At 40.2% G+C, this 26,411-nt stretch overlaps 1 protein-coding gene across 2 annotated transcripts in view; it reads left to right on the plus strand.

Moving 5' to 3' along the window:
- DROSHA (drosha ribonuclease III) overlaps nucleotides 1-26,411 on the plus strand; it is a 120,743-nt gene that overhangs the window by 16,805 nt on the left and 77,527 nt on the right. For both annotated transcript variants that reach the window (XM_044916981.1, XM_021695928.2), the window contains 8 exons: nucleotides 810-951; nucleotides 2,761-2,915; nucleotides 6,407-6,487; nucleotides 12,720-12,806; nucleotides 15,456-15,542; nucleotides 21,258-21,329; nucleotides 22,884-22,965; nucleotides 24,144-24,218. In XM_044916981.1, coding sequence (XP_044772916.1) covers nucleotides 810-951; nucleotides 2,761-2,915; nucleotides 6,407-6,487; nucleotides 12,720-12,806; nucleotides 15,456-15,542; nucleotides 21,258-21,329; nucleotides 22,884-22,965; nucleotides 24,144-24,218 — 781 coding nt within the window. The remainder of the gene's footprint in view (nucleotides 1-809; nucleotides 952-2,760; nucleotides 2,916-6,406; nucleotides 6,488-12,719; nucleotides 12,807-15,455; nucleotides 15,543-21,257; nucleotides 21,330-22,883; nucleotides 22,966-24,143; nucleotides 24,219-26,411) is intronic.

Genomic DNA, 26,411 nt, shown 5'->3' on the forward strand with positions numbered 1-26,411 from the left:
AAAAAATTTTTTTATTTGAGTATAGTTGACAATGTTACATTAGTTTCAGGTCTACAACATGATTCAACCAACATGTCTCCCTTATGCTATGCTCACAAGTGTAGCTACTACCACCTGTCACCATGCAGTGGTATCACAGTGTCATTGACTATATTCCCTATGCTGTGCCTTTTATTTCTGTGATTTCTTCATTCCATAGGATATTGATTTTTAATCATTGGGTTAATGTGGAAGATAAGACTGAGTGATTTTTAGTAGCAGGGAAGTGTATGTTCCCTAGGAGAGTGTCAGCTATCATACATTCCTATGGGGGCGGGGTCATGATTTATTTTGTCATATCAAAAGGGCATAGACAAACAGTTCTTATGTTTCTCAGTGTTGGCAAAGTGCATTTTCCTGAGGATTGTGTTAGCCATAAACGTCGTATGTGATTCAGAACACCATTGCCAGCATTGGAAATCTTGTTTTTAAATGTTTGTTAAATTGAAGGAGATGGCACCTCGCTGTTACAAATTCTTGATTTTTTTTTTTTTTTTTAAGATTTTATTTATTTATTTGAGAGAGAGAGAATGAGAGACAGAGAGCAGGAGAGGGGGGAGGGTCAGAGGGAGAAGCAGACTCCCCGCCGAGCAGGGAGCCCGATGCGGAACTCGATCCCGGGACTCCAGGATCATGACCTGAGCCGAAGGCAGTCGCTTAACCAACTGAGCCACCCAGGCGCCCCAAATCCTTGATTATTTGTGAGATCGTATGTCTCTTTGGTATGGCTTTTAATGTAGTTCTTCATATTGATCCTTTCTTTTTCAAAGGGAGATTCTACTGTTGTTGGAACAAGTAGGCTGCGTGACTTATATGACAAATTTGAGGAAGAGCTGGGGAGTAGGCAAGAAAAAGCCAAAGCTGCTAGACCTCCGTGGGAGCCTCCCAAGACGAAGCTAGATGAAGATTTGGGTGAGTCAGAAGTTACTAGACCAAGACCCTGTGCTCTTGTCATTGCTTAAACCTCAACTTTGGGGATGTGTTCTTGAGATTCCCACATTGAAATTTCCTCTCTTTCGTTTTATTTTCCTTAATTATGGTCAGCAAAATACGTAGCAATGGAACTTTCTCTTTTTTGATCTTACTTTTCCTTAGTTACATTCAGCAGAATCCATAAGAGATCTCATTTGCAGGGCATGTTAGCAGTTGTGTCCCTTGTAGAACTGTCCAGTCTGAGAATCAGAAGGGACCATAGTCCAGCCTCCCCGCCACAAGCAGGAGCATGTTAAACCTAACCCTGTGCCTTGTGCCTCTCATGGGCAGGCATTCCCCGTGGCCTTCTCCACTGCCAGGGCACTCCTGCTTTGATGAGGAAACGCCAGCGCTAAGCCAGCTCTGATTGAAGGTTTCTCTCAACTCACACGGATACTTTCCATAACTTTCTCATATGGTGGTCTATTTTTTCATGTGTATTCTGAGGTTCCAAGTAGATGCTAGGATCTTTGAGGATACAAACTGCTTTTTACCACTTTGCGGTCTTAGCCCCTAACAGAAAGCCGTTCACAGATGAGGCCTTCACTGTGCCTTTCCCGTGTTCTCTGGCTCTCATCTGCCCACCTTCAGTATGTTTCCCAGCTGAGAGGCAGTGTCCATGGTGGGCAAAAGCACTGATGGAACCAGCTGGCCTGGGTTCAAATCCCTGCTCTACCACTTGGTATGTGACCTTGGACAAGTGATTTAATCTTTCTGTGCCTTACTTTTCTCATCTGTAAAAGAAGGAAGACAATAGCATTTATCTTACGCAGTACATTCAAAAATCCAACTATGTAAGGGTTGAGTTTTATTACTGTGCTATACTACGTTAATTTCTTGTAGGATTAACCTAAGTTCTAGGTCTGTTTTTTAAAATTGTGGTAAAGTACACGTAACATATAAATGTACCATTTAACCATTTTTTAAGTATACAGTTCAGTAGTGTTGAGACCATTTACATTGTTGTTTAGTCTCCGGAACTCTCTTGATTTTGCTCAACTGAAACTCTGTACCCATTAAACAACTCCCCAATCCTTCTTCCCACTAGCCTCTGGCAACCACCATTCTTTCTCTTTCTATGAATTTGAGCTCTCTAATACCTCCTAGAAGTAGAATCACACAGTATTTGTTTTTTTGTGACTGGCTTACATCACTTAGCAAAATTCTCAGTTTTTATCTAGTCACTTCCAAGGACTAAAATCTTCTTTTGCTACTATGGAGAGAAAAAAATCGAAAATCTTCAGTCTGGAAATCAGAGCCTTCAGTCTGGCATTCATGACACCCGAACCCCTTACCTCCTGGTATTCTTTTATGGGGCCTTTGCCCTAGCCAGACTGCCTGTGCTCTTCCCTCCATGCTTTGGTCTGAGGGCTCCCTTTGCATTCCTTTCCTCTCAGCCCCTCATCAGCCTAGCTCTGCCCCATCCGTTTGTCTGGATCACATGCACCCCTTCCAGGAGATCTCAGGGACCCTCTGGGTCAGGGTGGACTCGCCCTTTTTTGAATTACTGCACCTTCTTAAACGTGAGACTCCACACTGCTACTGTAGCATTGTTCATTAGGTCTTTCTCTAAAACTCTGTTTTCATTGCTTCTGTAACTAGATTGTGACTTAGCACCACGGGCTGTATTATTTTCATGGTATTGCCTAGCAGAGTGCTTGGTGTGGAGTAGGCACCCAAATGTTTGCTGAAAGAATAAACAATTGGGAATTTCTTCATCTTCTCTGTTTTCCCCCTGACCTCTATTAGAGAGTTCCAGTGAATCCGAATGTGAGTCTGATGAGGACAGCACCTGTTCGAGCAGCTCAGACTCTGAAGTTTTTGATGTCATTGCAGAAATCAAACGTAAAAAGGCCCACCCTGACCGGCTGCATGATGAACTTTGGTACAATGACCCAGGCCAGGTGCGCATGTTTTTATGTTGTGTTCTTGCTATGAAGGTTGCAGACCCATACATCACATTTATGACTCCAGGCTCAGAAGATGCATGTTGGCTGGTATGAAAACTGAATTTTACTCGCAGCGTTGTGTGTCATTCCTTGGAGCTTATTTCTCTTCAGCTTCAGAGTTCAGCACCAAAGCATAAGCAGCAGCGCCACTGTCTCCTGAATCATGTTTGACGATGTTTGTAAATTCTGTGTTAGGGAGCAGGGTAATGGTGCTGCCTCATTAAACTTGCAGTAAACAGAAGGAGACAAATGGCAGGCTGAGGGAGAGAGCACTTGTAGGTCTTTTTAAAAGCAATTCGTCTGGAAGGTATCTTGCAGCGATATAGTAAACAATGTCTTAAGTCCTGTAAGACTTCGTATTTCTTAGTTGGTAATAGTCACAATTCCTTGTAAGTTCTGTTCTTTGTTAAGCATTTTTGAGCTAATGATGTCATAACTGGACATAATCATTTTTATTTTTACTTACTATGTTATTATGAAGTAACACTTAATACCAAATAGTGTGTTTATAAAAGATTTGTGTTTTATAAATATACAATACATATAAAAATAGTATCTTTAATTTACACAGTTATTAAGCATAATAAAACATACCTATCAAAAGATAATGTAAAATGCAGACTTTATAAATAAATGCATACCATTCTATATTAATTTGAATGCTCTTCTGGTTCTTGGTAGATGACAGCTATCTGAATGGTTTCTTTCTTTAGAATTAATATAGGCGGAATGCCTGACAGAAATGTATTTTGTGGTACTTTTTGCTCTCTTGGAATTGAGCAGAAATGTTTATTTATTTATTTATTTTTAATAGATTTTATTTATTTATTTGACAGAGAGAGACACAGCTGGAGAGGGAACACAAGCAGGGGGAGTGGGAGAGGGAGAAGCAGGCCTCCCGCAGAGTGGGGAGCCTGATGCGGGGTTCGATCCCAGGAGTCTGGGATCATGATCTGAGCCGAAGGCAGATGCTTAACGACTGAGCCACCCAGGTGCCCCGAGCAGAAATGTTTAAAAATGTGAAGCATTTTGAAACTTACTTTATGTTATTAACTGTGCATATGATCTCTTTAAACAGCTTTAGTGAGTTATAATTCACATACTATGCAATTTACACACTTAAGGTGTACAATTCAATTTTTTTTTTTAGTGTAGTCACAAGATTTAACAACCATCATCACAATTTAATTTTATTTATTTATTTATTTATTTATTTTTATTTTTTTTTTAAGATTTTATTTATTTATTTGAGAGAGAGAGAGAGAATGAGAGACAGAAAGCACGAGAGGGAAGAGGGTCAGAGGGAGAAGCAGACCCCTTGCTGAGCAGAGAGCCCGATGCGGGACTCGATCCCAGGACTCCAGGATCATGACCTGAGCCGAAGGCAGTCGTTTAACCAACTGAGCCACCCAGGCACCCCTTCACAATTTAATTTTAGAGCATTTTTGTTTCCCTAAAAGAAGTCTTGTGTCCATTAATTGTCGCACCCTTTTCCCCATATGTGGTCTTAATACTCTGTTGTTCTATCAAGAAGCCTATTCCTTGGTTTCTATGCGTTCTTTCTCTTTCTTCCTTTCTTTCTTTTTCTTTCTTTCTTTCTTTCTTTCTTTCTTTCTTTCTTTCTTTCTTTCTTTCTTTCTTTCTTTCTTTCTTTCTTTCCTTCCTTTCTTTCTTTCTTTCTTTCTTTCTTTCTTTCTTTCTTTCTTTTTCTATTAGAGAGAGAGAGAGAATGAGCTGGGAGAGGGGCAGAGGGAGAAGTGGGCTCCCCGCTGAGCAGGGAATCCACTGTGGGGCTTGATCCCAGCACCCTGGCATCATGACGTGAGCTGAAGGCAGATGCTTAACCGACTGAGCCACCCAGGCGCCCTTGTACGTTCTTATTTTTATTAGAGATTTACAAAGGCCTTCATTGTAGTCTCACCCTTCTGTTTTCTATGTTTGGTTTGTGTCCTCTGTACAGTTGAGCCTTGTAAAGGGCCGATCTGCCCTGGGGCCAAGACCCTGGTAAAAGGCAGGAATGTAGGATGTCTGTGTGCTTCTCTGGAAATCAGTGAGCATGAAGTGATTTCTCCACTGACTAGCATTAGGAGTGGTGTTGTGACTTTTGAGTGAAGCCCATCACAACTCGGTTTACCAACTGTTACTTTGGATAATATCTTAATATGATTTTTTTAGGTAGCGATGTTATTCCTCTACTATGCTACCTGAGGCTTTAGATTTCCCAAAAGGATAAAGAAAGTTATCATTTTTCACTTTAATATTTCTTTTTGAAGTTTTGAGACGTTTTCATTGGATGCGAGTTACAAATCCCTAGAACTTTAAGGAAACGTGTGTGTTACATGTTATGTGTCCTATACCTACATATATATATTTTTAATAAATACAAAGAAAGTGAGAAATGGAACTCTGCTTCTCCATTCTCCGAATTGATGCTCTGGTCTCTGTTTTGATTCAGTATTACCATTTGTGTTGAATAAACTCATGAAACTGGCTTTTAAGGCCCTTTATGATTTTGACCTCAGTTCTGCGTCTTTGGTCTTCTTGCTCGCATAAATGATCAACTCTGTTTTGATGGGTCTCATGTCCCTGGAGCATAACGTAGGCTTTCTTCCTTCCCTTTTTTTCCTCATGTAGAATAGCCATCTTCTTTTCCTGTCCTGTTCTACCCTTCACATTTCGTTTCTTTAAAGCCAGTGGTATGGTATCGCCACATGGACTCTTACCCTTTTTCTTTAAATTACTGAGTATATCATATGTATGTTATTTCTCCTGTCTAGAGTAAATATTTCTTGAATACATGGACCCCGAGTTATTTGTCACCCTCCTTCCCCCCTAATGCTTAGCAGTCATCTTTCTATCCAAGAGGCATTCAGGAATTATTCACTCATTTTATCATGTGGGTAGAGTTCATGGCAGTAAAATGAATTCAGGTGAAAAAGCAGACATTGACTCACCTGATAAGCATTGAGTTTCTCTGCTTCTAGTAGCATTTTTTTTCCCCTCTGCTTTAGATACCTTTAGGTTTTTCTTTTGGAAACATTCAATCTGCAGGTCACCTTCAAAACATTCTCTGTGTTCCTTCAGGATATAAAATGTGCTTTTCTTTTATGAAAGAGTCATATTTCCTGAAATAAGAAATGCGAGAAACACGTTGAAATAGTGGTAGGAGAAGACAGGGGCAAACAATGCCCTGACATTGATATTTTCTGCTTGGCTGCACAAATAACTTGGGAATCTAGCGTTGTCATATGGTTTCCCTTTATCAGACAATATAGACAGTCTGCAGCTTTATTGGTTTTGGAACATCCGTTTAATCTTCTAACCGTGACAGCCTCTTCAGAGCTCCCGTACTCATGACATTAAAACCCACAGAGTTTCCGAGGCCTCATTGTGCATGGTGTGGATTTTCCCCCGAATAAAAAAGAATTACATTCTGTTTCTGACAGATGAATGATGGGCCACTCTGCAAATGCAGCGCCAAAGCAAGACGCACAGGAATCAGGCACAGCATTTATCCCGGAGAAGAGGTAACTCATTTGGGTTATTATATTTGTAAGTGCTGAGGAGCCAGAAGTAGACAGATGCTGTTGCTGTTCTTTTCCCATAAATGAAATAATACCATGGAAATAGTCTTTTTATCTTCCCTAAAAGTCTCCGTTACTGATAATTGGAGAAGAAAAGTACTTGGGTTTTGGGGGATGGAGTGGGAAATGTTATAAAGGAAACTTTAAAAAGTTTTGGAAGATTCATTGTATAAAACAGGCAAGGTGTATGTGAGGGGTTTTTGCTGTTGTTATTTTAAATGTCTTAAAACTGCACACATGGTAATTTTTTCATGCTTTTATTGTAAATGGTTATGGATGACCTTGGAAAAATGATCTTACTAAGCTGCTGTAAGGCACATGTTCTCTTTCCCTAGGGGTATATAGATATATAAGGGTATGCTGTTGTCTTTGTTAGTCTGTGGTCCCCACTAAATTGTGAGTGGCGCACGGACTATTTGACCTGTGTACCCCATCCCCTGGTTCATCAAGGACACTCCAAATATGTTTGACTGAATGACTTGAATACTTTATATCGTAGTTATATATAACTGCTCCTTTTCAATTATTTTCCTTCATTTTCCCCTTGCCATCTTTTATTTTTATGTTATTAATCCCAGATTATCACTTAATGATCCAGCACATTATGTTTAAACATATTATGTGTAAATCCTTAATTTTTCTGTAAGACTTGTTTGAGATGATAACAATAATGGGAATAAAGACTCTGTGGCAGTGATGGATATTTTTAACTACTTCCTTGCTTTTACCTCATTTGTCTTTGAGTGTAGTGTAGCAAGGAACTGTGCGAGAGGATCTGTACCTTGAACGTCCACACCTGTGCCTCAGGTGGGGCTCTCTGAAAGCAGGTGCTGCAGTAGAATTTGCGGTACGAGATGTTTCATCGGATTAGGCAAGAAGAGAGTGGAGGCAGGATTGAGCGGAGGGAGAAGTCCCCCTGTGGTGGGTCTCATAAAGCTGGAGTTATTGGGATTGTCGTGCATCAGGCTGGCATAGCCTTCACACCCTCTTTGCCCTCTGTCCCCAGAGCGGGCTGCCCTGGGAAGGGCATCATCTTGGGGAAGGGGGCTCTGTAGCAGAGGCTGACCCTGAAGGAGCCAGTGGCTGTGGGCTGTCTTGCTCTCTCCACAGCTGGGCAGCAGGCCCTTCCTTGAAGGAAGATCTGGGTGGATGGCTGTGCTGGCTGAGGACTGGTGGGAGGCAAGCCCATCCTCAGAGTACATGTTTATTCCTGTGAGCAAACTTCTGGCCCTTTCAAGATGGGTGGGCCTCTGTAGCCAACTACCTGCTAAGTGGCAGGTTGGTCTCCTGGTTGATCTCTGCAAGGAATGGAGCCATTTTGGGGGCCATCACTGGTCACTGTAGATGGCCTGTGGGAGGTTCGGCTTTGGCAGGTGGCGTAGCCAGCTTAGCCTTGGTAAGTCAGGTCCCGGCTGTTGGGCTCATGCGAAGCAGCCTGAGCTGCTGTGGCCACGTCATTCATGTGCCCAGACTGTCAGCTCCGGGTGGGTAGCTGATGACTGAGGCTGGCTGACCCCATCTGGCTGAGGCGTTTTGTCGTTGAGGTGGTTTAGTACCTCTTCTGTGGAGGGTGTGCTGTGTGTTCTCCACCCACATGTGATACAGAGATTGTCGCATTCACCCCCACTTGTTCACCCACACGTCTACCCCAAGACCTTTTTTTTTTTAATTTTTAAAGAATGTTTAAGTAATCTCTATACCCACCGTGGGGCTCGAACTCACAGCCCCGCGATCAAGACTCACATGCTCCACCAACTGAGCCAGCCAGGCGCCCCCACCCCAAGACGTTCTTATCCCTGGTCTTCCAATCTTTTTCCTTCTAGGCCTCTGACCAGCTGGCATAGCCACTTGCTTCTGCCATGAGTCCATCTATATTCTAACCTCAGGCTGCTTCTCTTTCCACACAAAGTGGATAACCAGGTACATTGCCTGAAACTGCTCACTGGAAAGACTTGCCCTCGTCGCTGTCTTTCAGATTCCTCCCTGAATGCGGCTGCAGCACAGTCTGTCGTGGGCGTGCTCCCCCAGCCCTGACTGACTCGTTTGCAAAGCAAGCTTGGGCGCGTCCCTCTGCTTTCACCCTTCCGTCCTTGGTCATCAGCCGAGGGCGGGTGCCGGGCGCCAGTGGTGGGCCACCCGCTCCTGCAGCTTTTTTGTGCCTCCTCCTGCGCCTGTGCGCCTGGCTCTGGGTGTGCAGCCTCCATCTTATGATGGATTGTCGCTGGTCCCCTCCAGACTTCTGCCTGTGCGGGACGGCAGAACCCAGCTTGGGATGGGCAGTTCAGCCACATGCCTCTTTCTTTCCCTTGGCCATGCCTTCCGTGTCGCCCAGGGCCCAGTCGCACACTGGTGGTGTTTCAGAGGCATATAATTCTTCACAGTAGGCAGCATGGCTTTGCCCCAGAGCACCAGATACCAGCATTGTGATTCTCCCAGTGGCCACAGACCCCCCCTCAGCATCTTTTCCCACAGGCGATGAAGGATTTGCTGCATTACGTGGCCCCGACAGCAAGGCTCCTCGCACCACAGCTTGGAAGCACTGGCGCCTTTCTCATGGGGCCACACTCAGAGCTGGCAGCCTTCTGCACCTCTCTAGGAATGGCCCGGAACAGCACTCCTGGGTGGGGATTATACTGTCTCCCGAAGAGGCCTGCCTGCTGTTGCGCTTGCGTCTTCATTGTAAGAGGTGGAAGATGCAGTGATTTGTCTTTTATTGTGGACTGATGTCTTGGCACTCAGATCCCTGGCTCTTAAAAATGGTGTGGCTGTGGTAGGCCCCTGAATCTTCGCAAGGTGTTTCTCTCACCCTCTGGAGCATGCGGGCTTTGCCGAGGCTTTTAGTTTGATAAACATCATGTCACAGATGCAGTGGAGCACGATAATGTTCTGCAGTATGTCCAGAAGGTCGAGAGCTCCTTGGACTGTTGGGACAGTGTGTGGGAGAGTTAACACAGCCTGGCAGCAGAACTGTAAATGTTGTCTTTTCTCTGTGAATGAACACAGAATGTGAACCATTTCTTATCCTCATTCTGATTGGGATGGAAAAGAACACATTCAGCAAATCGGTTGCTGTCCACTTTGAACCCGAGGTCATATTAATCTGCCCTGAACTGTAGCATCTGGCGCAGCTGGGGCAGTCAAAGCTACTCCTTGGTTGAGCTTGTGGTAGTCTGTAGTTATCCTGCAGGATCCATTTGTTTTTTTGTTTTTTTTTTCCCCCCGGAAGCCAGATTGGTGAATTAAAGATACAATAAAGACTGTCACCCCTGTGTCTTTTGGATCTTTAAGGATGGCACTAATCTACACCATCCCCCCAGAGAGATCCTGGTTTTGATGCCTGTGTTGGGGATGATGGTAATTTTGGGGGCTTCTGCTTGACCTTTTCCAGCATGATGGCTCTTACTCCACAGAACAAGGACCTAGTGTGGGACGGTGCCATCTGCCAATTTTGTCAATTCCAATGAAACATTTCGAGGACCAGGGGAAATGCCCACTGGGCAGATCTGTGGACTCAGGGGACCTGGACCTGCGGTAAACCAGACCTTGACTGAGATTCCTTTTTTTTTTTTTTTTTTTTTTACCTTGGCTTCGTATCACCCACTCTAATGTGTACTGAGGTGATGTATCCAGTCCCCTCTGAGTATCGGTGTTGATTCAGATGCTATGTCCAATATTCCTTGAACATTCTTGGTTCCCCTTTCCCCAGTGTACAGTTTTTTGGGTAAATGGCCATAGGCCCCTTTGGGGAAGGACAGGGTTGTCATGACCATTTTTGCTTGCAGTGGTGTTGTAGGGCCCTTCCTACTATAGGTCTGGAACTGGGAAAGGGATCGTGACTGTTCATTGGAGCAACCTACCTCAGCCCCTTGGTTAACCATTCTTGATTTCTTCTGTTGGTACAAACCAAGTATTACTATTGTCAGCTACTCAGTTATTTTATCTAAGGATACTGTGTTCTATGAACTACTTCCATGACTTTTTGTGGGCCAGACCCCTTTAGTTGCCACTTTGATCTTGCTGGTTATGATGATACTGTGTGACCTGGCTTCTAACAATTAGCGCCACCATCTTGCCTCCCTTGTTTCAGAGTCCTGTCATCCCCATGCTGTGAGCAAGCTCTGCTCTGTGACCAAGCTCTGCTCTGTGACCACCTCTCTTACAGTCAGCCCTGACCTGCAGAGGAGGCCACCACTGATCTTCCTAGTGAGGCTGGTGTCCCTTCCCCAGCACATTCCTTTTGGCCCCTAGTAGATGGCCTTTGGCATGTCCTCTGGGGCTCCCCATGAAATAAGATAATCTGGTGTATTTTTCAGTCACAGATATTATATCCATTCTAACGTGCCTACTTCCTGACTCTTTGAATTACTTCCTTTTCTGTCATGGCAGTTTTGGTATTTTAACCACACTCATCGTGGGCCATTGCTTTTTCATGCTTTTAGGAGACATCCTATTAGGGAATTCCTGGCATCTGGTGTCCCTGAATCCTGAATGCTCGCAAGTCAGTAAACCCTTCCCTAACCACTTTTGTGTTCTGGCCCTTTTGGTCAAGCCCTCTCAGCATCCAGTCTTGTGCAGACTCCTGCTGCTGGCACATGCTGGCTAGTTCTTGCAGTTCCTTTGGGATATAATCTCTCCTCAAAGCACCTCCCCAGCTGGGTTATGCTGCGAAGTGACCCTAACTATAGGTCTCTTGGCCAGGAGGGGAGACTGATTGGGGGGAGGCAGCGTTGCCTTGCAGGGTCTTCCATTGCCTTCGGACACAGGTGAGTGATTGCTCTTAATAGACAGGGTTGGGCCACCTCGGAGGAGATGGAAGGTTTCGAGGGGTCTGGGGGGTTAAAACCTGTATGTCCTCATCTCAGGTTTCCAAGTCTCGTCCCTTGGCATAACAGATCTACCCTGGTTGGCCGTTAATTGTCTCTAAGGCCCACCCATCTCTGACCCTGGGTTTGGTCTTGGCAATGCAGGGGACAGCTTCCCTGTGTGCCTCCAACAGTCTGACTGGCTTTCAGTTGCCTCCCCCCCCCCCCACATTACATTTCTGTGGAGCAGGGGTTCTCCAGGTATCAGCTTCACCTGGGAACTCCTTAGGAGCCAGGTTCTCAGCCTGCCTCATCTGCTGAATCAGAAACCCTGGGGGTGGGGAGCAAGCAATCTGAGATATTTAGCAAGCCATCCAGTGACTTCAAGGCACACTTTGAGAGACATGGTAGAGCACACAGTTTGAGAGACATGGTAGAGCATCAGTGGTGCTGAGCAATAGCCATCTATCCCGTTATCCTGATAGCATGCATTCTCTCATAGTCTTAAATACCTGGTACACTGCACCTGCTTCCACTGGTATACCCTCCCAATTCACCATCTTTGAAAGTTTTCAGTTGGTCTGCCATCTGGTGCCAGGGACTCTAGCTACCACCATGATGGGGTCCTCATTGCCAGTGGGTGGTAAGTGATTTCAGCTCCAGAATCCTATCTTACCTCCAGCTTTCTTGGATCATTCCTGGAGCTACACACTGGATTCTCTGGAAGCAGATGCTAAGATGAAGTTTGGGTGCCTGATGTTTCTTAGGGAACTTCACCTGTGAGAGGAGAAATGTGTAAGCAGGATTGGACAGAGGAATCAGTTGAACTCTGAGTCAGCCCCGGTGATCCAAGGAAGGAGAGCAAAAAAATCATATCAGTTTCTGTTTCCTTTTCTCATCTTGAACTCCATGCATATTCTATTCTGCCACCTCTCATGTGTCCTTCATTTCTGGTCCCTTCTATTTTTACTGAGCACATTTAATGATCCTTTCAACTGTTTTTTCCCCCCTATCAAAACCTGCTATTACTTTTGAGATCCCCCCCTTTTTTTAGCATATTGGGAGTTTAGCCAAAGGTCAAGTATTGTGTTATGTTACAATAAAAGGAAGATAGTCCTAGAAATTAAGATCTAGAAAGATCTTCATGTTGTCTGAACCCCTTGTATTGCATGCACATGAGGAGATTGGTTGAATCCTGGTGACCAGCCTGTTCTTTTTTATTCATGTAGTTAATGGTACTGTTCTTCCTACCAACCTGTGAAGGAACACACGTAAAAACTCTTGTCAGATGTGGATCTAGAAATACAGTCTGTTTTTAAATAAAAATATTTTGCTACTTTACTTTTAAACTCACTTTTGTTTTTCCCCCTCAGGCCATCAAGCCCTGTCGTCCCATGACCAACAATGCTGGCAGACTTTTCCACTATCGAATTACAGTCTCCCCTCCTACAAACTTTTTGGTAAGTTCCTAACAAAGTCAGATTTAATTTCATTTATTTTGTTTATTTTCAAATTTCACTTATTTTCAAATGTAAATGGGTTGGATATGTACAAATAGGTTTAAATGTGAATAGTCTCAACACTGATTCAGTTTTTAAATTTTCTTTAAAAAAATTTTTATGTTGATAAAACTGGCTTTTATCATAATGACTTTTCTGTTGCTTCCTCTCATTATACTACTTTCTGTACCTTTTTTCAGTTATGTTTTCAGTTCCTCATAGTAGCCACATTCATAATAACCATGACTTTTGGAGCTATTTATTGGAACTGTGGAGTCGGAAGAATGTGTAGAACACCTTCTCATCTCTTAAAAATTAGTGAATAACTCATATATTATATCTAGTGACCCAATCAAGAAGGTCTATTTATTTATGACAGTAATAATAATACGTAATATTTGTTGACTATGGTACCAGGCACCACTCTGAATGTTTCACATGTATTAACTTATTTCTCACAACAAACGGATGAAGGAGAATTATTATCCCCACTATCCAGATGGGGCAGTAATCTCTGTTTTACAGATGAGGTTAAGTAACTTGCTTAAGATCATTCAGGTAGTAAGTGGCAGAGGGGGGATTTAAACCTGGACAGTGTGACTGGGTGTGCATGGCTGTCTGCTATTCCACTGTGCTCTGTTGGCTTCCACAGTGCAAAGTTATTAATTTTATTACCTCTGTCATCAAGAGATTTCAATTTCAAAATTAGGTTATTAGTAATTATATATTTTAACAACTTTATCAAGATGTTCATATACCATAAAATTCACCCATTTAAAGTGTATATTTTATGATATAATTCTTTTCACAGAATTGTGAAACCATCACCACAATCTAACTTTAGAACATTATCATCATCCATCCTCAAAAGAAACCCTGTACTTATTAGCAGTCAGTTCTTTCATATCCCTCAGCCTTTAACAACTAAGATACTTTCTGTCTCTATCATTAGCCTGTTTAGATATTTCATGTGAATGGGATCATAGAAAATGTGATCTTTTTCGCCTGTTTCACTCAGCATAATGTTTTTAAGATTCATCCATGTTGTAACATAATAACTTTATTCCTTTTTTTTTTTTTTAAAGATTTTATTTGTCAGAGAGAGAGCACAAAGCAGGGGGAGTGGCAGGCAGAGGGAGAGCCAGCCTTCCCCACTAAGCAGGGAGCCCAGTGCAGGACTCGATCCCAGGACCCCGGGATCATGACCTGAGCTGAAGGTAGATGCTTAACTGACTGAGCCACCCAGGCGCCCCAAACTTTATTCCTTTTTATGGACAAATAATATTCCCTTGTGCGGGCATACTATATTTATCCATTTATTGAGTTGATGAACATTTGGGTAGTCTCCACTTTGGGGGCTCTTATGAATAATGCTACTGTGAACGTTTGTGTAGAAGTTTCTGTGTTGATGTATGTCATCATTTCTCTTGGGTATAAACCTAGGCCTGGAGTTGCTGGATCGTGTGGTAACTCTGTGTTTAATATTTTGAGGAACTACCAAACTGTTTTCCAAAGTGGCCGTACCTTATTACTTTGTTTAAATTATTACGTTATGTTTAATTTACACCAGCTTTATTTAGAGTTATTCAAATAGAAACTAACAGTAGTATTGGCAAAACGACCAATGTACGTGTGGGTATTCGTTAGCATCCTCCTTTGGTTCTTTGTGTGTATATATATATATATATATGGTTTAAAAGAATAATGTTCAATACCTGTGTTAAAAACCGCATTTTTCAGGGCCTGTGGGTGGCTCAGTTGGTTAAGCATCTGCCTTCGGCTCAGCAGGGAGTCTGCTTCTCCCTTTCCCTCTGCCCCTCCCCCTGCTCATGCTCTCTCTCTGTCTCTCTCTCTCTCCCTCACTCTCTGAAATAAATAAAATCTTTTTAAAAAAGTGTGTTTTAGGTTACCAATCTTGATAATTAGTTCCATATTTAGCATCTAGGATTAAAAATGGTGGTCTATAAGAATAGCATAAGGAAGAGAATTCGTACACGTGGATTAACTAACATTTGTATATTTTAACTACATATTCAATTTTCAGATAATTAAGATTTTTGACATTATGTGGGAATTGATTTGTTGCCATATGTGGTGGGGTGGCTTCTTGAAGGTCCTCGGAATGGAGCTGGGAGGGGTTGAGCCTCTGGCACCCTGAGGCCTTTCAGGGCGTTCCAGGCTGTTGCTAATCTTGACTCTTGTGATGCTGAGTCTTTCTCCACTTTGAGCTTTGAGTTGACTGTGCTATTATCTTGTTCTTGTTAGGACTTTCGTTAGTTCAGGAATACAGTTCAGAAAGAGTAGATCTGGTAGTATTGTGGGATTAAATAAAACAGTTTCCTAGAGAATGAAGCCATATAGCCTTTTTTCCCTTTATGATACCCATAATAAACATTCTTGATGGTCTCAATATGTAAATATTACTGAAGCCAGAGAATTCCACCTAAAATTAAACTTTTATATAAAGTTCTCCCTGGTTGTTTAGAAGAATGTTCATGGAGCCCATGGAGTCCATCCATTTCTCCTGTTGGTACCTTTGTGTTCTCATGGATTTCTGTACATGCAAATCATGTTCTTAAATTCATGCTTTGTGTTTCTGTTTGCTTTTAGACTGACAGGCCAACTGTTATAGAATATGATGATCATGAGTATATCTTTGAAGGATTTTCTATGTTTGCCCATGCCCCCCTGACCAATGTAAGTATGTGCTAATTGGCTGGCTTTCTCCTTTTCCTGAACTCTCTTCCTTCCCTTAATTCTTTATTTCTAAAAGTCAAAATAAATTTCTTTTCTTCTGACTTGTAAGTAACATTTACTTTGCATCCCTTTGCATGAGTTGCAGGAAGTCTGTGGCGGCGTGTGTCAGGTGGGGGTGTGACATCTGTGCTAATGAGTCACAGGTTTGGTCCACATTAAATGGTGTAAGTAAACATGTGTTAGAATAACATTTTGAGAGTGTGAAAGATGGAAAAAGAAGGATAAACTGTGGAATAATGTGTCAAAGCTATTTTGGGCTGGGTGTCCTTCAAAAGAAAGTTGGAAAGTTTTAAGAACAGCTATTATCTAGTGTCTAAGCAATAGGAAAAGAAAGAGAGCTGTGTTCGGGACACCTGGAGCCTGCATTAACTTCCTACATTTTTCTGCTTTCGAATCCCAGGACTATGTCTTTTTTAAGAGATTTTGTCTGACATAGAGATCTGTGATATTTTTTACAGGTATTAAGGTTGCTTTGTTTGGTAATTGGTTCAAATGGAAGTTCTGTTATCTGTGAGTCAAAATCTTGCTGTCTCAAAGCTAACAGTCTTGGGAATTGTCTTACTTATTCTGTATTATAGTTGGACATAGAGTAGAATTTGTTGGCTGCTCAGGCTATAGCAGTATACCCAGTCCAGATGCTGTTAGAGAACTTATGAAATTATAACTGTGGTGTATCTACATCAAAATACAGTGTTCTTTAATCCTTTCTGAGTTGGTTATTAAGACATTACATCCGCAGTTTAAAAAGTTATTTAAGTGCTGTTTACTCAGAACGTGAAATTCTGTTCCATTGGAGAGTAAAGAATAAAATTTTTGCCTGACCTTGTTCCTTTCTGTCGTTCTTTTTTTCTTTATAAGTAGACATGATTCTATAGTAGTGGTACTAATTTAAAACAAATTGTTTTCTTAATGGAATTTTCCATATTCCACAATATATTTTATCCTAGAGAATTTTCTTTGGAAAGTGATGACATTCTATATATAAAAATAAAATCATTCGATAATACATATTACCTCCACCTCCAGTGTGGACCGTAATATAGAAAAGAGTGTAATATTGGACTGTTCTTTTTTTTGAGCTATAATTGACATAAACCATCATATTAATTCCAGGTGTACCGTGTAATAATGAGTCAACATTTGTACATAGTGCAAAATGATCACCACAGTAAGCCTAGTAACATCCAGCACCACACATAGCTACAGAATTTTATATTGGACCATTCTTAACAGTCTTTATGAAAAGGCAGTAAGAGGTTTTGAATTTTGATGGTTTCTTCACTTTTTTTTTTTTAATGTCTCAGGCATGCAAACCCTTTGTTACACCAAGCCTCATAGTCTCAGGGTGGAAAAGGCCATTGGAGGTCCTCTAGTCTAGCTCCTCCCACATAATGCATTTCTCTCTTTTTTTCCTCAGTCGGCTTGCAAATATAAATAATTTAGTTACCGTGAAAATATTTAAAATTATCTCTTATTTCCTTGGAGGTAATGTAGATAGATCTCATTTAACTTTTAGCATCACCTTAATCAAAGAAGGAAAGCAGTGTGGCTTCAGAGAGACCAGGGTTTAAACATTAGTGAATTCCACTTATTAGCTGTGTGATTTGACCTTTCACCTCAGCCTATGATTTGATCTTTATAATCCTTGATTTTCTCATCTATAAAATAGAGGGATTATAGCAATCTTACTGGTTTTTGTAAAAAATAAATGAGATGACACGTGAAAAGTGTCATGGTTTTTGGCATACATGTTGGCATTTCTTATTTTGGATAAGATGTCAGACAGACCTGGGTTTGTGTCTTCTAATTCTTTTTTTTTTTTAACCAATTCTTAATATTTATGTGACCTTGGAGGAGTGATTCTTTGAGCTTTATTTAAAGCCTGTCAGCACAAGGTTTGGCACTGAGAGGCTGCTAATGCTCAATTAATTGAGGTTGTTACTGTTATAAAATCAAAGATAGAACTGAAAATTGCTGGCTTCAGCATATATTTTATATAAATACTCAAATTCTTCAAATTTGAGAACTTCACTCTGTAATGAGAAGATAAGCCTCATCATTTATGTTAGAGATGTTGATAAAATAAATCGAGTTTTAAGCTGAATGTTGTACAGTTCATAGGGATTAGATCCATCAAAGGCCTCTTGAGTTTGAAATAGCCTCCCAGAAAAAGAATTTTTAAATCGCTTTACTGATCTGATTCATTTTCTTGCTAGAGAGAGCATATCAGTAAGAAGGGCATGCAAATGATGGTAATGTTAGAATCTCAACCAATCTAGTTCTGACAAGTTTTCTTAAGATCTTCTTCAATTGAAGTGGATTGAAAGCCTTGTTGGCTAAGTATAGAGCATTTGGGAGCATTTTATCCTTTTATATAGCACATCTGCTACTACTTAGAATACCTGATGTTATTAAGGACTTTGACAACATAACTAAAATTGTAAAGATACGTGTATTAGATGCATAATGTCTTATCCTGTCCTCAAAAGTGCAAGAAAACCCCTGCTTTTAGATGGCTTTACATTTCCAGTGGCCTCACTGCCCTGGATTTAGCCATTCAGCATCTGGAAGTAATAGAGTTAGAATGTAGAAGTTTGGGAGGGTTTTTTGTTTCTTTACAGTAGGATGAAATAAGAGTTAATAAGAGTTAATGTCAGTCTTCAAACAAGTTTTAAGAAATGGTAGTCATTTATATTATTTGATTGACCATTGACCCTTCAATAAATTGAGCTTGCCATATGTAGAAAAAATGACAAGTTCTCTTTGACTCTTAGAGAGAGATAAAAGTGAATAGAAAAGAAGATCTTGCTTTCCCAGATTTGTGTATCTCAGAAGGGCTCTGGTGGTATGGATGTGAGCCCAAAAGAAAATAAAGTATATGTAAGAGAAGAGTTCAAAGAAAGAATCCCAAAAAGGGATTTTAGTTGAAATGATATGGGGAAAGGACTGTTCTTGCATAAATCATCTAGCAGAATTGCTTTTGTGTGTCTTAGAAGGAATAACTTTTGCTCTTTCTTTGCCTGCCTCTTGACTTCCCAAGGGCTGGTCCTTTTTTCTTCTGGGTGCTCTCTTCTGAGTAATACAGTCTCACCCACAGGTTTTCCTTCTGTGCATCTTCTGATCCCCACCAAATCGATATTTATAGCTATGACATGGTTCCGTGCTCCACACTCACATTTCATATTGCCTTTTAGACATACCCACGTTCATATCCCCTCAAGTACCTCACCCTCAACCTATGCAAAACTGAACTTACCCTCTTCCTCGCATATCGAATTTGAGGTACTTGGGGGACACCCTATGAATTTCTTTATATTAATGCCATTGTGATTTATCTTGTCATTAGGCCAGAAATCTAGAAATTTTTCTCTCTTCTTTCTTGTCTTTCACTTCCACATCAGAATGGTCATTGTATATTTCAGTAACATCTCCCATGTTTAAAATTTGCCCCCTTGCTTCCAGTCTTCTCTTCATTTGGCTCCTGGTCTATTTCATCAGACTCCAGTCTGGTCTTCTGGTCTCTTACCTTGCAATGCATAAGGTATATGCATAAGGGAATGCATAAACCATTCCCACAATGTTTACAGAACAACCCATTCAAAATGTAAACTATGATAGTCTCTCACTTAAAGTACTTGGGTGACTTTGCATTGCCGTAAGGACAAGCCCTTAATCCTTAATGTGGTTTATATGGTCTGCATTACATAGTTCATACTTTTCCTGTCTTAGAATCTCCTTGCTTCTCTCTCTCCATGTATTTCACTCCTGAACAGCTAAAAGACTTGGTCTTCCCTCAGCTCCCTACTTTCTGTCTTGCTAGAAACTAAACGCCTATTTTTTCCCAACTTAATTCTGGAAAATTTCTCCCCATCTTTGAAGACTCAACTCAAATGTTACCTTCTCTTTGGTTCTTTTGTACTTTATACTTTGTTGTTTGCTTTATTTGTTTTAATTGTACTTACTACATTATATACATTATATTTTATTTATACTTGCTTACATGGCTGTCTTCCTCTTTAGATCCTTACCTTTTAAAAAAGATAGAGGGGCGCCTGGGTGGCTCAGTTGTTAAGCGTCTGCCTTCGGCTCAGGTCATGATCCCAGGATCCTGGGATCGAGGCCCGCATTTGGCTCCTTGCTCAGCGGGAAGCCTGCTTCTCCCTCTCCCACTCCCCCTGCTTGTGTTCCCTCTCTTGCTGTTTCTCTCTCTGTCAAATAAATAAATAAAATCTTTAAAAATAATAAAAAAAAAATAAAATAAATAAAAAAGGTAGAGGCTGTGGCTTATTTTAGAATAACTACGGACCTAACACAGGTTGTTAGCAAAGGATGGGTATTTAAAAGTATGAATAATATACAAATTTGGAATTCTCAAATATTTTTAAATGATTATAGGAATAAAGAACTTAAAAATAATTGTGGCCTTAGTATATCACTTCACTTCATTTAGAACTCATTATTAAAAGTTTGAAAATGGATTTCTTATTAAAGTTAATTATAAATTTCACTCAAATTAGCCACTATCCTTAAAAGAAAAAAAAAAGCACCAAAGAACTGAACTTCATTTCTGAGAAAAAGATTTCCAGTAGATGGCATTATAAGACTATTTTTAGTTTTCTTGCCATTTTTTTTTTTTTGCTGGTAGAATTAAAGTTTGTTTCTTTCTGATTGCTGTGATTTGTAAAAATGATTACATCTATATAAAATCATCTTATGGACGGATAGAACGGCCAGAAAAGCCTACTTAACACATCTCTAGGCTATTCTTTTCCCTAGGTTGTCCGTTAAGCCACTTCAGTGACCTCACACTTTCCCTCTCATTCCTTCCTTCATTGAAAAATACACTTACGGAAAACCTATTATGTGTAGACACTAGGCTAGTAGTCTGATGACCAAACAAGGTAGATGTGGATTTATTTCATCTGGGCCTTCCTTCATTTCCACACAGACCCTGAGTGTCCGAACAGGTAATGAGAGGTGTGTACTCTAGTGGCTCAGAGCTGTGGTCTAGAGCAAGATTTTCCTTTACCAGCTACCTTAGGCAAGGTACCTGATGCCTCTGCCTTAGTTTCCTCCACTATACAGTGGGGATAGTAATTGTGCCTATCTTACGGGTGTGGTTTCGCGAGTGACCGTACATGAAGCAGCACAATAGTGCCTGGCTCGCTAAGTGTTAGCTATTATTACTGTTCTTACCATGGTTGCTTTTGCTCCAGAGCCGGATGGGTGGCCTGAGTTGTGTGCACTTCAGTGACTTACGAATCTATAACTGATGGGTTGGCATCCTGCTATCACTAATATAGTTGAAGAGCTTAAGATTCTGAAAGATTTAAAAAACCTGAGAAAAAATGTTTAATTGTGATTTTATCAGTACCTTAGAGGTGATATGCTTGGTTTTAGTGGGTTCTTATGTTTGTGTTGCTGCTGCTAACGCAGTTAATTAAGCACCAGCATTATGCAGGTTTCCTGGAGAGGCCGGACTAGCTGGGTTCTTGCCATTAAAATCCTGCAGTTGTGGTCAAAGCTTCATGTACAGTACTGTTAGCAGCTTGGATTCAGGTGAAACCTTCTCATTTGGTTCATGGCAAATACACATGCACTGGAAGCCTGCAGGAGGGTACTGCAGAACTGAACTTCTCATTCTTGTTATTGCAGATTCCACTGTGTAAAGTAATCAGGTTCAACATAGACTACACAATTCATTTCATTGAGGAGATGATGCCTGAGGTAAGAGGAAAGATTATTTAATAGCCCGATGTAGTTTGCTCTTTTTGCTTATTTCACACTTAAATCTTTAAACCGTTAAACTTGGCCAACTCTGGCTATTTGCCATAGGAATGCCCCCAAAGAATGGTGTTCGCTCTTGAAAGGGTCACTGAGCTGTAGCTCTAGGAGCAAGGTTAAAATTTGGGTCATTTTTCACCTTCTTTTGACCTGTTTTTGAACTTATTTCTCCTCGTGTTGCATCTGCTGATAGTAACATTACATCTATTTCCAGTTTGTTTTGGATGGGGGACAGATTCTGGTTACTGGTTGTTATCAGAGGGGAAATTAGAACAGTGAAACCGAATCTGATAACTGTTGGAATAATCTTATTCATTATCTCCAATGACAAGATCAATGCTTGGTTCATTTTTCTTCCCATATATTTACATATTTTTCCTAATTGTTTTTCATTGCAGATGCTCAGCAGCAGATTTATCTAAATATATGCAAGAGGTTTAAAATTCCAAAGCAAGATTAATGTGAATCTCAGAATGATTCATTGCCTGATCTTGAATTTAGTGGTGTCAACAAATCACACTAAGAAATAACTAGACAGCAAACAAGCTTATGCACTTAACATTTGTTGAGTTGGGGTCGATTTCCTGAGCCCCTGGCTCTTCTAGCAAACCTTGTTTAACAGTGAAGCCCTGTCGTGGAGCACTGAGGGGGATTGATGAGCATGACACACAGGCTTAGTTTGCACCTGTTTCATTCTGAGCAAGTCCTGGTAATTCTACCTGTCTTTCAAAAAGAATTAAAGAGAAAGGGCTGCCCCTTCATTCCCCAGCTTAGAAGGGCTTTTTTGCTTCCTTTTGATTTTTAAGGTCATAAGCCTTCATTTGCTATTGTAAAAGTTGATGACTTTTGGCGTGATCTCACACAGGGTGATTTATGAACCCTGAGCAAGACAAGTAGGAGGAAGAATTATGAGACAAGTCTCACTTATAAATATATCATCTGTTAAGCTTGTTTACAGGAGAAATTTTGGTACAAAGTTTTGTAGTTTTTCTTAGCCCTCTATTTGCCTTCATTAAGAATTTGAACTTTTTTGGCACAAAAGACCTCTTTTTATGGTAACTGTAATGGTGATTCTGCGTGTGTGTGAAGGGTGGGGGTGAGCAGGGGTGGGGTGGTGGGACAAACCTATTAGAGCCCGCCAGTGTGTGTATGTGTAGTTTGAATTAAAAAAGTCCCCAGGAAATTCTGCTTCTGAGATTTAATTGGCTAGAAAAATATAATGGGATTTTAATTTTGAAATTTCACATCATTTTATTTGTATGTTTGCAAGGACTGAATTTACATTTTTGTAGGAATCCTAATGGCATTATTGCCTACTTCATTTATGTCTGAAGCCAATGAACTGTTGTAGGACAGTGGCCAAACATTTTAGGAAATTACATGGTTTTAGTATAGTTTTAATGCACACTTTTAAAGACACTTGACTAGGACAAGTGAAACCTTCAGTCAGTATACATTTACAGTATTATAGTAATTTGATTTTGGTTTATTTTTCAGAATTTTTGTGTAAAAGGACTTGAACTCTTTTCATTATTCCTGTTCAGAGATATTTTGGAATTGTATGACTGGAATCTTAAAGGTAAATAACAAGATTTAAAGAGAAGTGTAATGCTTGTAGAAGAATGTTGTAGTATATATAAAAACTTCTAACAATGGGGAGACAGTTGAAATTCCCTTTATTTTTTAAATACTCAAGGAAAAGTATGTTATTCATAGGAACACTTAGTATCATTTGACGTGAATAAGACCTTATAGGTCTTATTTTAAATTTTGATAAAATTTGACAGTGTTCATTACCTAAGATTACCATTATCCATTACCTAACTGATGCCTAAGAAGATGGTATCAGTTACTCTGAGTAACTACCTTGATTTATGTACATTAGGGAAAATCTCAATAGTTAATATTTTAAATCTATTGAACTTTACTGTAATAAACTTATTCCAAGATGACAGTTTATTAAAATTTCAGGGGCGCCTGGGTGGCTCAGTCATTAAGCATCTGCCTTCGGCTCAGGTCATGATCCCAGGGTCCTGGGATAGAGTCCTGCATCGGGCTCCTGGCTCAACGGGGAGCCTGCTTCTCCCTCTCTCACTCCCCCTGCTTGTGTTCCCTCTCTCGCTGTGTCTCTCTCTGTCAGATAAATAAATAAAATCTTAAAAAAAAACCCAAAAAACAAAACTTCAGTTAGCCTTCAAAACACACATACACACTTTGAGTTATATCAGTTCAAAACTTGGTTCTTAGATAATTGTTCATTCCTTTGGAAGTGTTAGTATTCCAGCAGACATTGACTTACTTATTTTTAAAACAGTGTATTGATGAATGGCTTTTCAAACCAAGTTTTTAATAGTATTTGTTTCTTTCCCCCCCCAGTGGTATTGATTAAAATAGAAAAGGATTAAAACACAAGCATATTATATCATGCAGTAGTTCAACTATAACAAAAATCTTTATATTTTTGGACTTCTAGAAATAGTTTTACCGCATATGTCATATACGTGGTATATCCTTGGAGCCTTTATTCTCCTCTGACTTTGGGTAGTCCCCTCACTGCAGTCTTCATTGGATGTTTGTGGCAGTTATCACATGATTGATTGAACTGTTGGGGAGAAGGAGGGGTGGTGTTTTTTATGTCCCTACTTCTCCAGTGGTGTTTCTTTGTGGTTATCATAAATCTTAGGAATTAAGCCACAGTGTTTGTTTTCTGAGGCTGTTTTATTTATTTTTTCTTTCCTTTTCACTTGTTTGCTTTAGGCCCTTTGTTTGAAGACAGTCCTCCCTGCTGCCCAAGATTTCATTTCATGCCACGTTTTGTGAGATTCCTTCCAGGTAAGTCTTTTGGCTTGTCAGTGACCTGGTGAGATAGTACATCTGAAAATAAGCCTGCCGTTCTCTTTTTAATTTGTAGAGACAACTTCCCACCTCAGACACTGTTAATTATCTAATTCTCAGGTCAGGGATGAAATGTAAAATTATACACTCTGATTTGTACCCCTGTGTAATTTATGGTAGCCCCGAATTAGATGAGCAACGGGACAAGTGATAAATTTTGAAAATCTACTTGATAAAATATCATGCAAGTGTTCAAAGTAACATGGAAAAATGTCGCTCTAAAAAATGCATATAGTTAATTGGAAAATAATTAGTATGAAATTTTATATGTAGTATCATTATAACTATGCTAAAAATTACTGCAATAATAGGTATATTAATGTGGTATTATTGGTGGTTTTTTCCTATTTTTTTGACACATTCACTTTACAGTGAAAAAAATGTTATTTTCTCACTAAAATATATAAGTAAATAATTTTATTTTTTTAAAGCAGTATTTTAAGTTTTAAAATTTTTTTCAAGAGTCTAGCTGTGAAATATGGCATTATATTTGTTTTTAAAAATGGCTGGATTTTATGAAATCTTTGGATGCCTTTTTGTTTGTAAAATCTTCACCTAAATGAATTCATCCCTAGAATCTCACTCTGGCATCTCACTTTCTGGTGACATTCCTCCAACGTCTCATGTCCTAGTCCCTCTGCTTCTACCTGAATCTTCCCTTTTCTCCCTGGGTGCAGCTACCTTTCTTTGCTTTCTCACTTAAGTCTTATGCTCTGATGTCTATCTCTTAGCTCTGGCGACCTCAGCCCTTGTGCCAACTACCACCTTCCACTGAAATGTCAGTTTGGCCTTTTGGTTCTCAGTGATACTGGGGAAAAAACAATTTGCTGCGATAAATCTGTGGTCCACAATTTCAGCTGGGGAGCTTTTCAGAATGTAAAATGTAATGTATTGCTCACATGTCTGCAATTTCAGGAAATCAGCCCTATGTTCATGCTCTCCTCATGCCTCCTGTCTTCCTGGGGGCTGGAGACCTTACCTCCCCTATGCCTCAGAACCCTGGTTTGAGCCTGTCAGACCTTGGTCCATTCACAGCCCGGCTTTGCTTGGGTGCCCCACTCCCTCCAGCCCTACTCTGCCGCAGCTGCTGATGCCAAAGCAAGCCTCCCAAAGGCCACATCCAGTGGACACACTGCAGTTTTGGTCTCTTCCCTGAGGTGGTACCTGGGCTCTTGACCCTGTCTTCTGTGTACTGAGCTCTCCTTGCTTTCCTCCTGGCTCTCTGATTTGTCTTTTGTGCCTTCTGTTTCTCATCTACTTCTAGTTTAGATTTGCCTCAAGATTTTCTCCTTGATACCCTTCCTTCAGTTTAGACACTCAGTCACAGTGACTTGTTTTTATTTTAGTATAAGAGTTACTAATATTTTTGGTATTATTGTTAATGCTTATTTCATTTGGAAAATGCATTCAGAAGCTTTTCTCCTTTGTACAGCTGGTTTTATTTTATTGAGAAGTCTATTCATGTGAATGCATCTTTGATTTTATAATGGAGCTTTAGAAGCAGACTTATTAGAAGATGGTGCTAGAGTGAGCTTGTTGAAAGCCTTTCCTTTCTCTATCTGCTTGCCTCTCGGCGTTTTATGACCAGACAAATCTCTAAGAGAAAGTGGACAGTTTTAAAATCATCTTAAAGAAAAATATTATGTCAAAGATTTACTTTGTGGGATTTGAACTCTTACAAAATGTTTCTTATAATTATTGTAGGGGTAACATTTAGGTTGTCATAAAGAAAGAGGCGTATTGATTTATTTTTAAGCAGGATTTACCTTTTCATTAGACTTCCCTTTGAAAAGACATATATTAAAACACCCTGAAAGATACAGAAAAATATCTAACATATAAAATGCATTTTGGTATTAGGTGGCAAATTATGATCGATTTGTTTTTTACAGTATGACTTCATTAAAATCTTTTAGAAAATGGTGAATTAAAAAGAAAAACATTTTAATATATATTTTCATTTTTTTTCTGTACATAGGTCATTTCTACCTAGTTGTCATCATACTAATATGTGATTTGCATCCTAGTTTTTACTAATTTATTGAGCAGATGGATAATTTTAAGGAACATGGTACATAGTGCCAAATTTCTTATTAAAAGAATAGCATCAATTTATGCTGCCATGAAAAA

This window comes from Neomonachus schauinslandi, chromosome 7, assembly GCF_002201575.2.
Source record: "Neomonachus schauinslandi chromosome 7, ASM220157v2, whole genome shotgun sequence".
Lineage (NCBI taxonomy): Eukaryota > Metazoa > Chordata > Mammalia > Carnivora > Phocidae > Neomonachus > Neomonachus schauinslandi.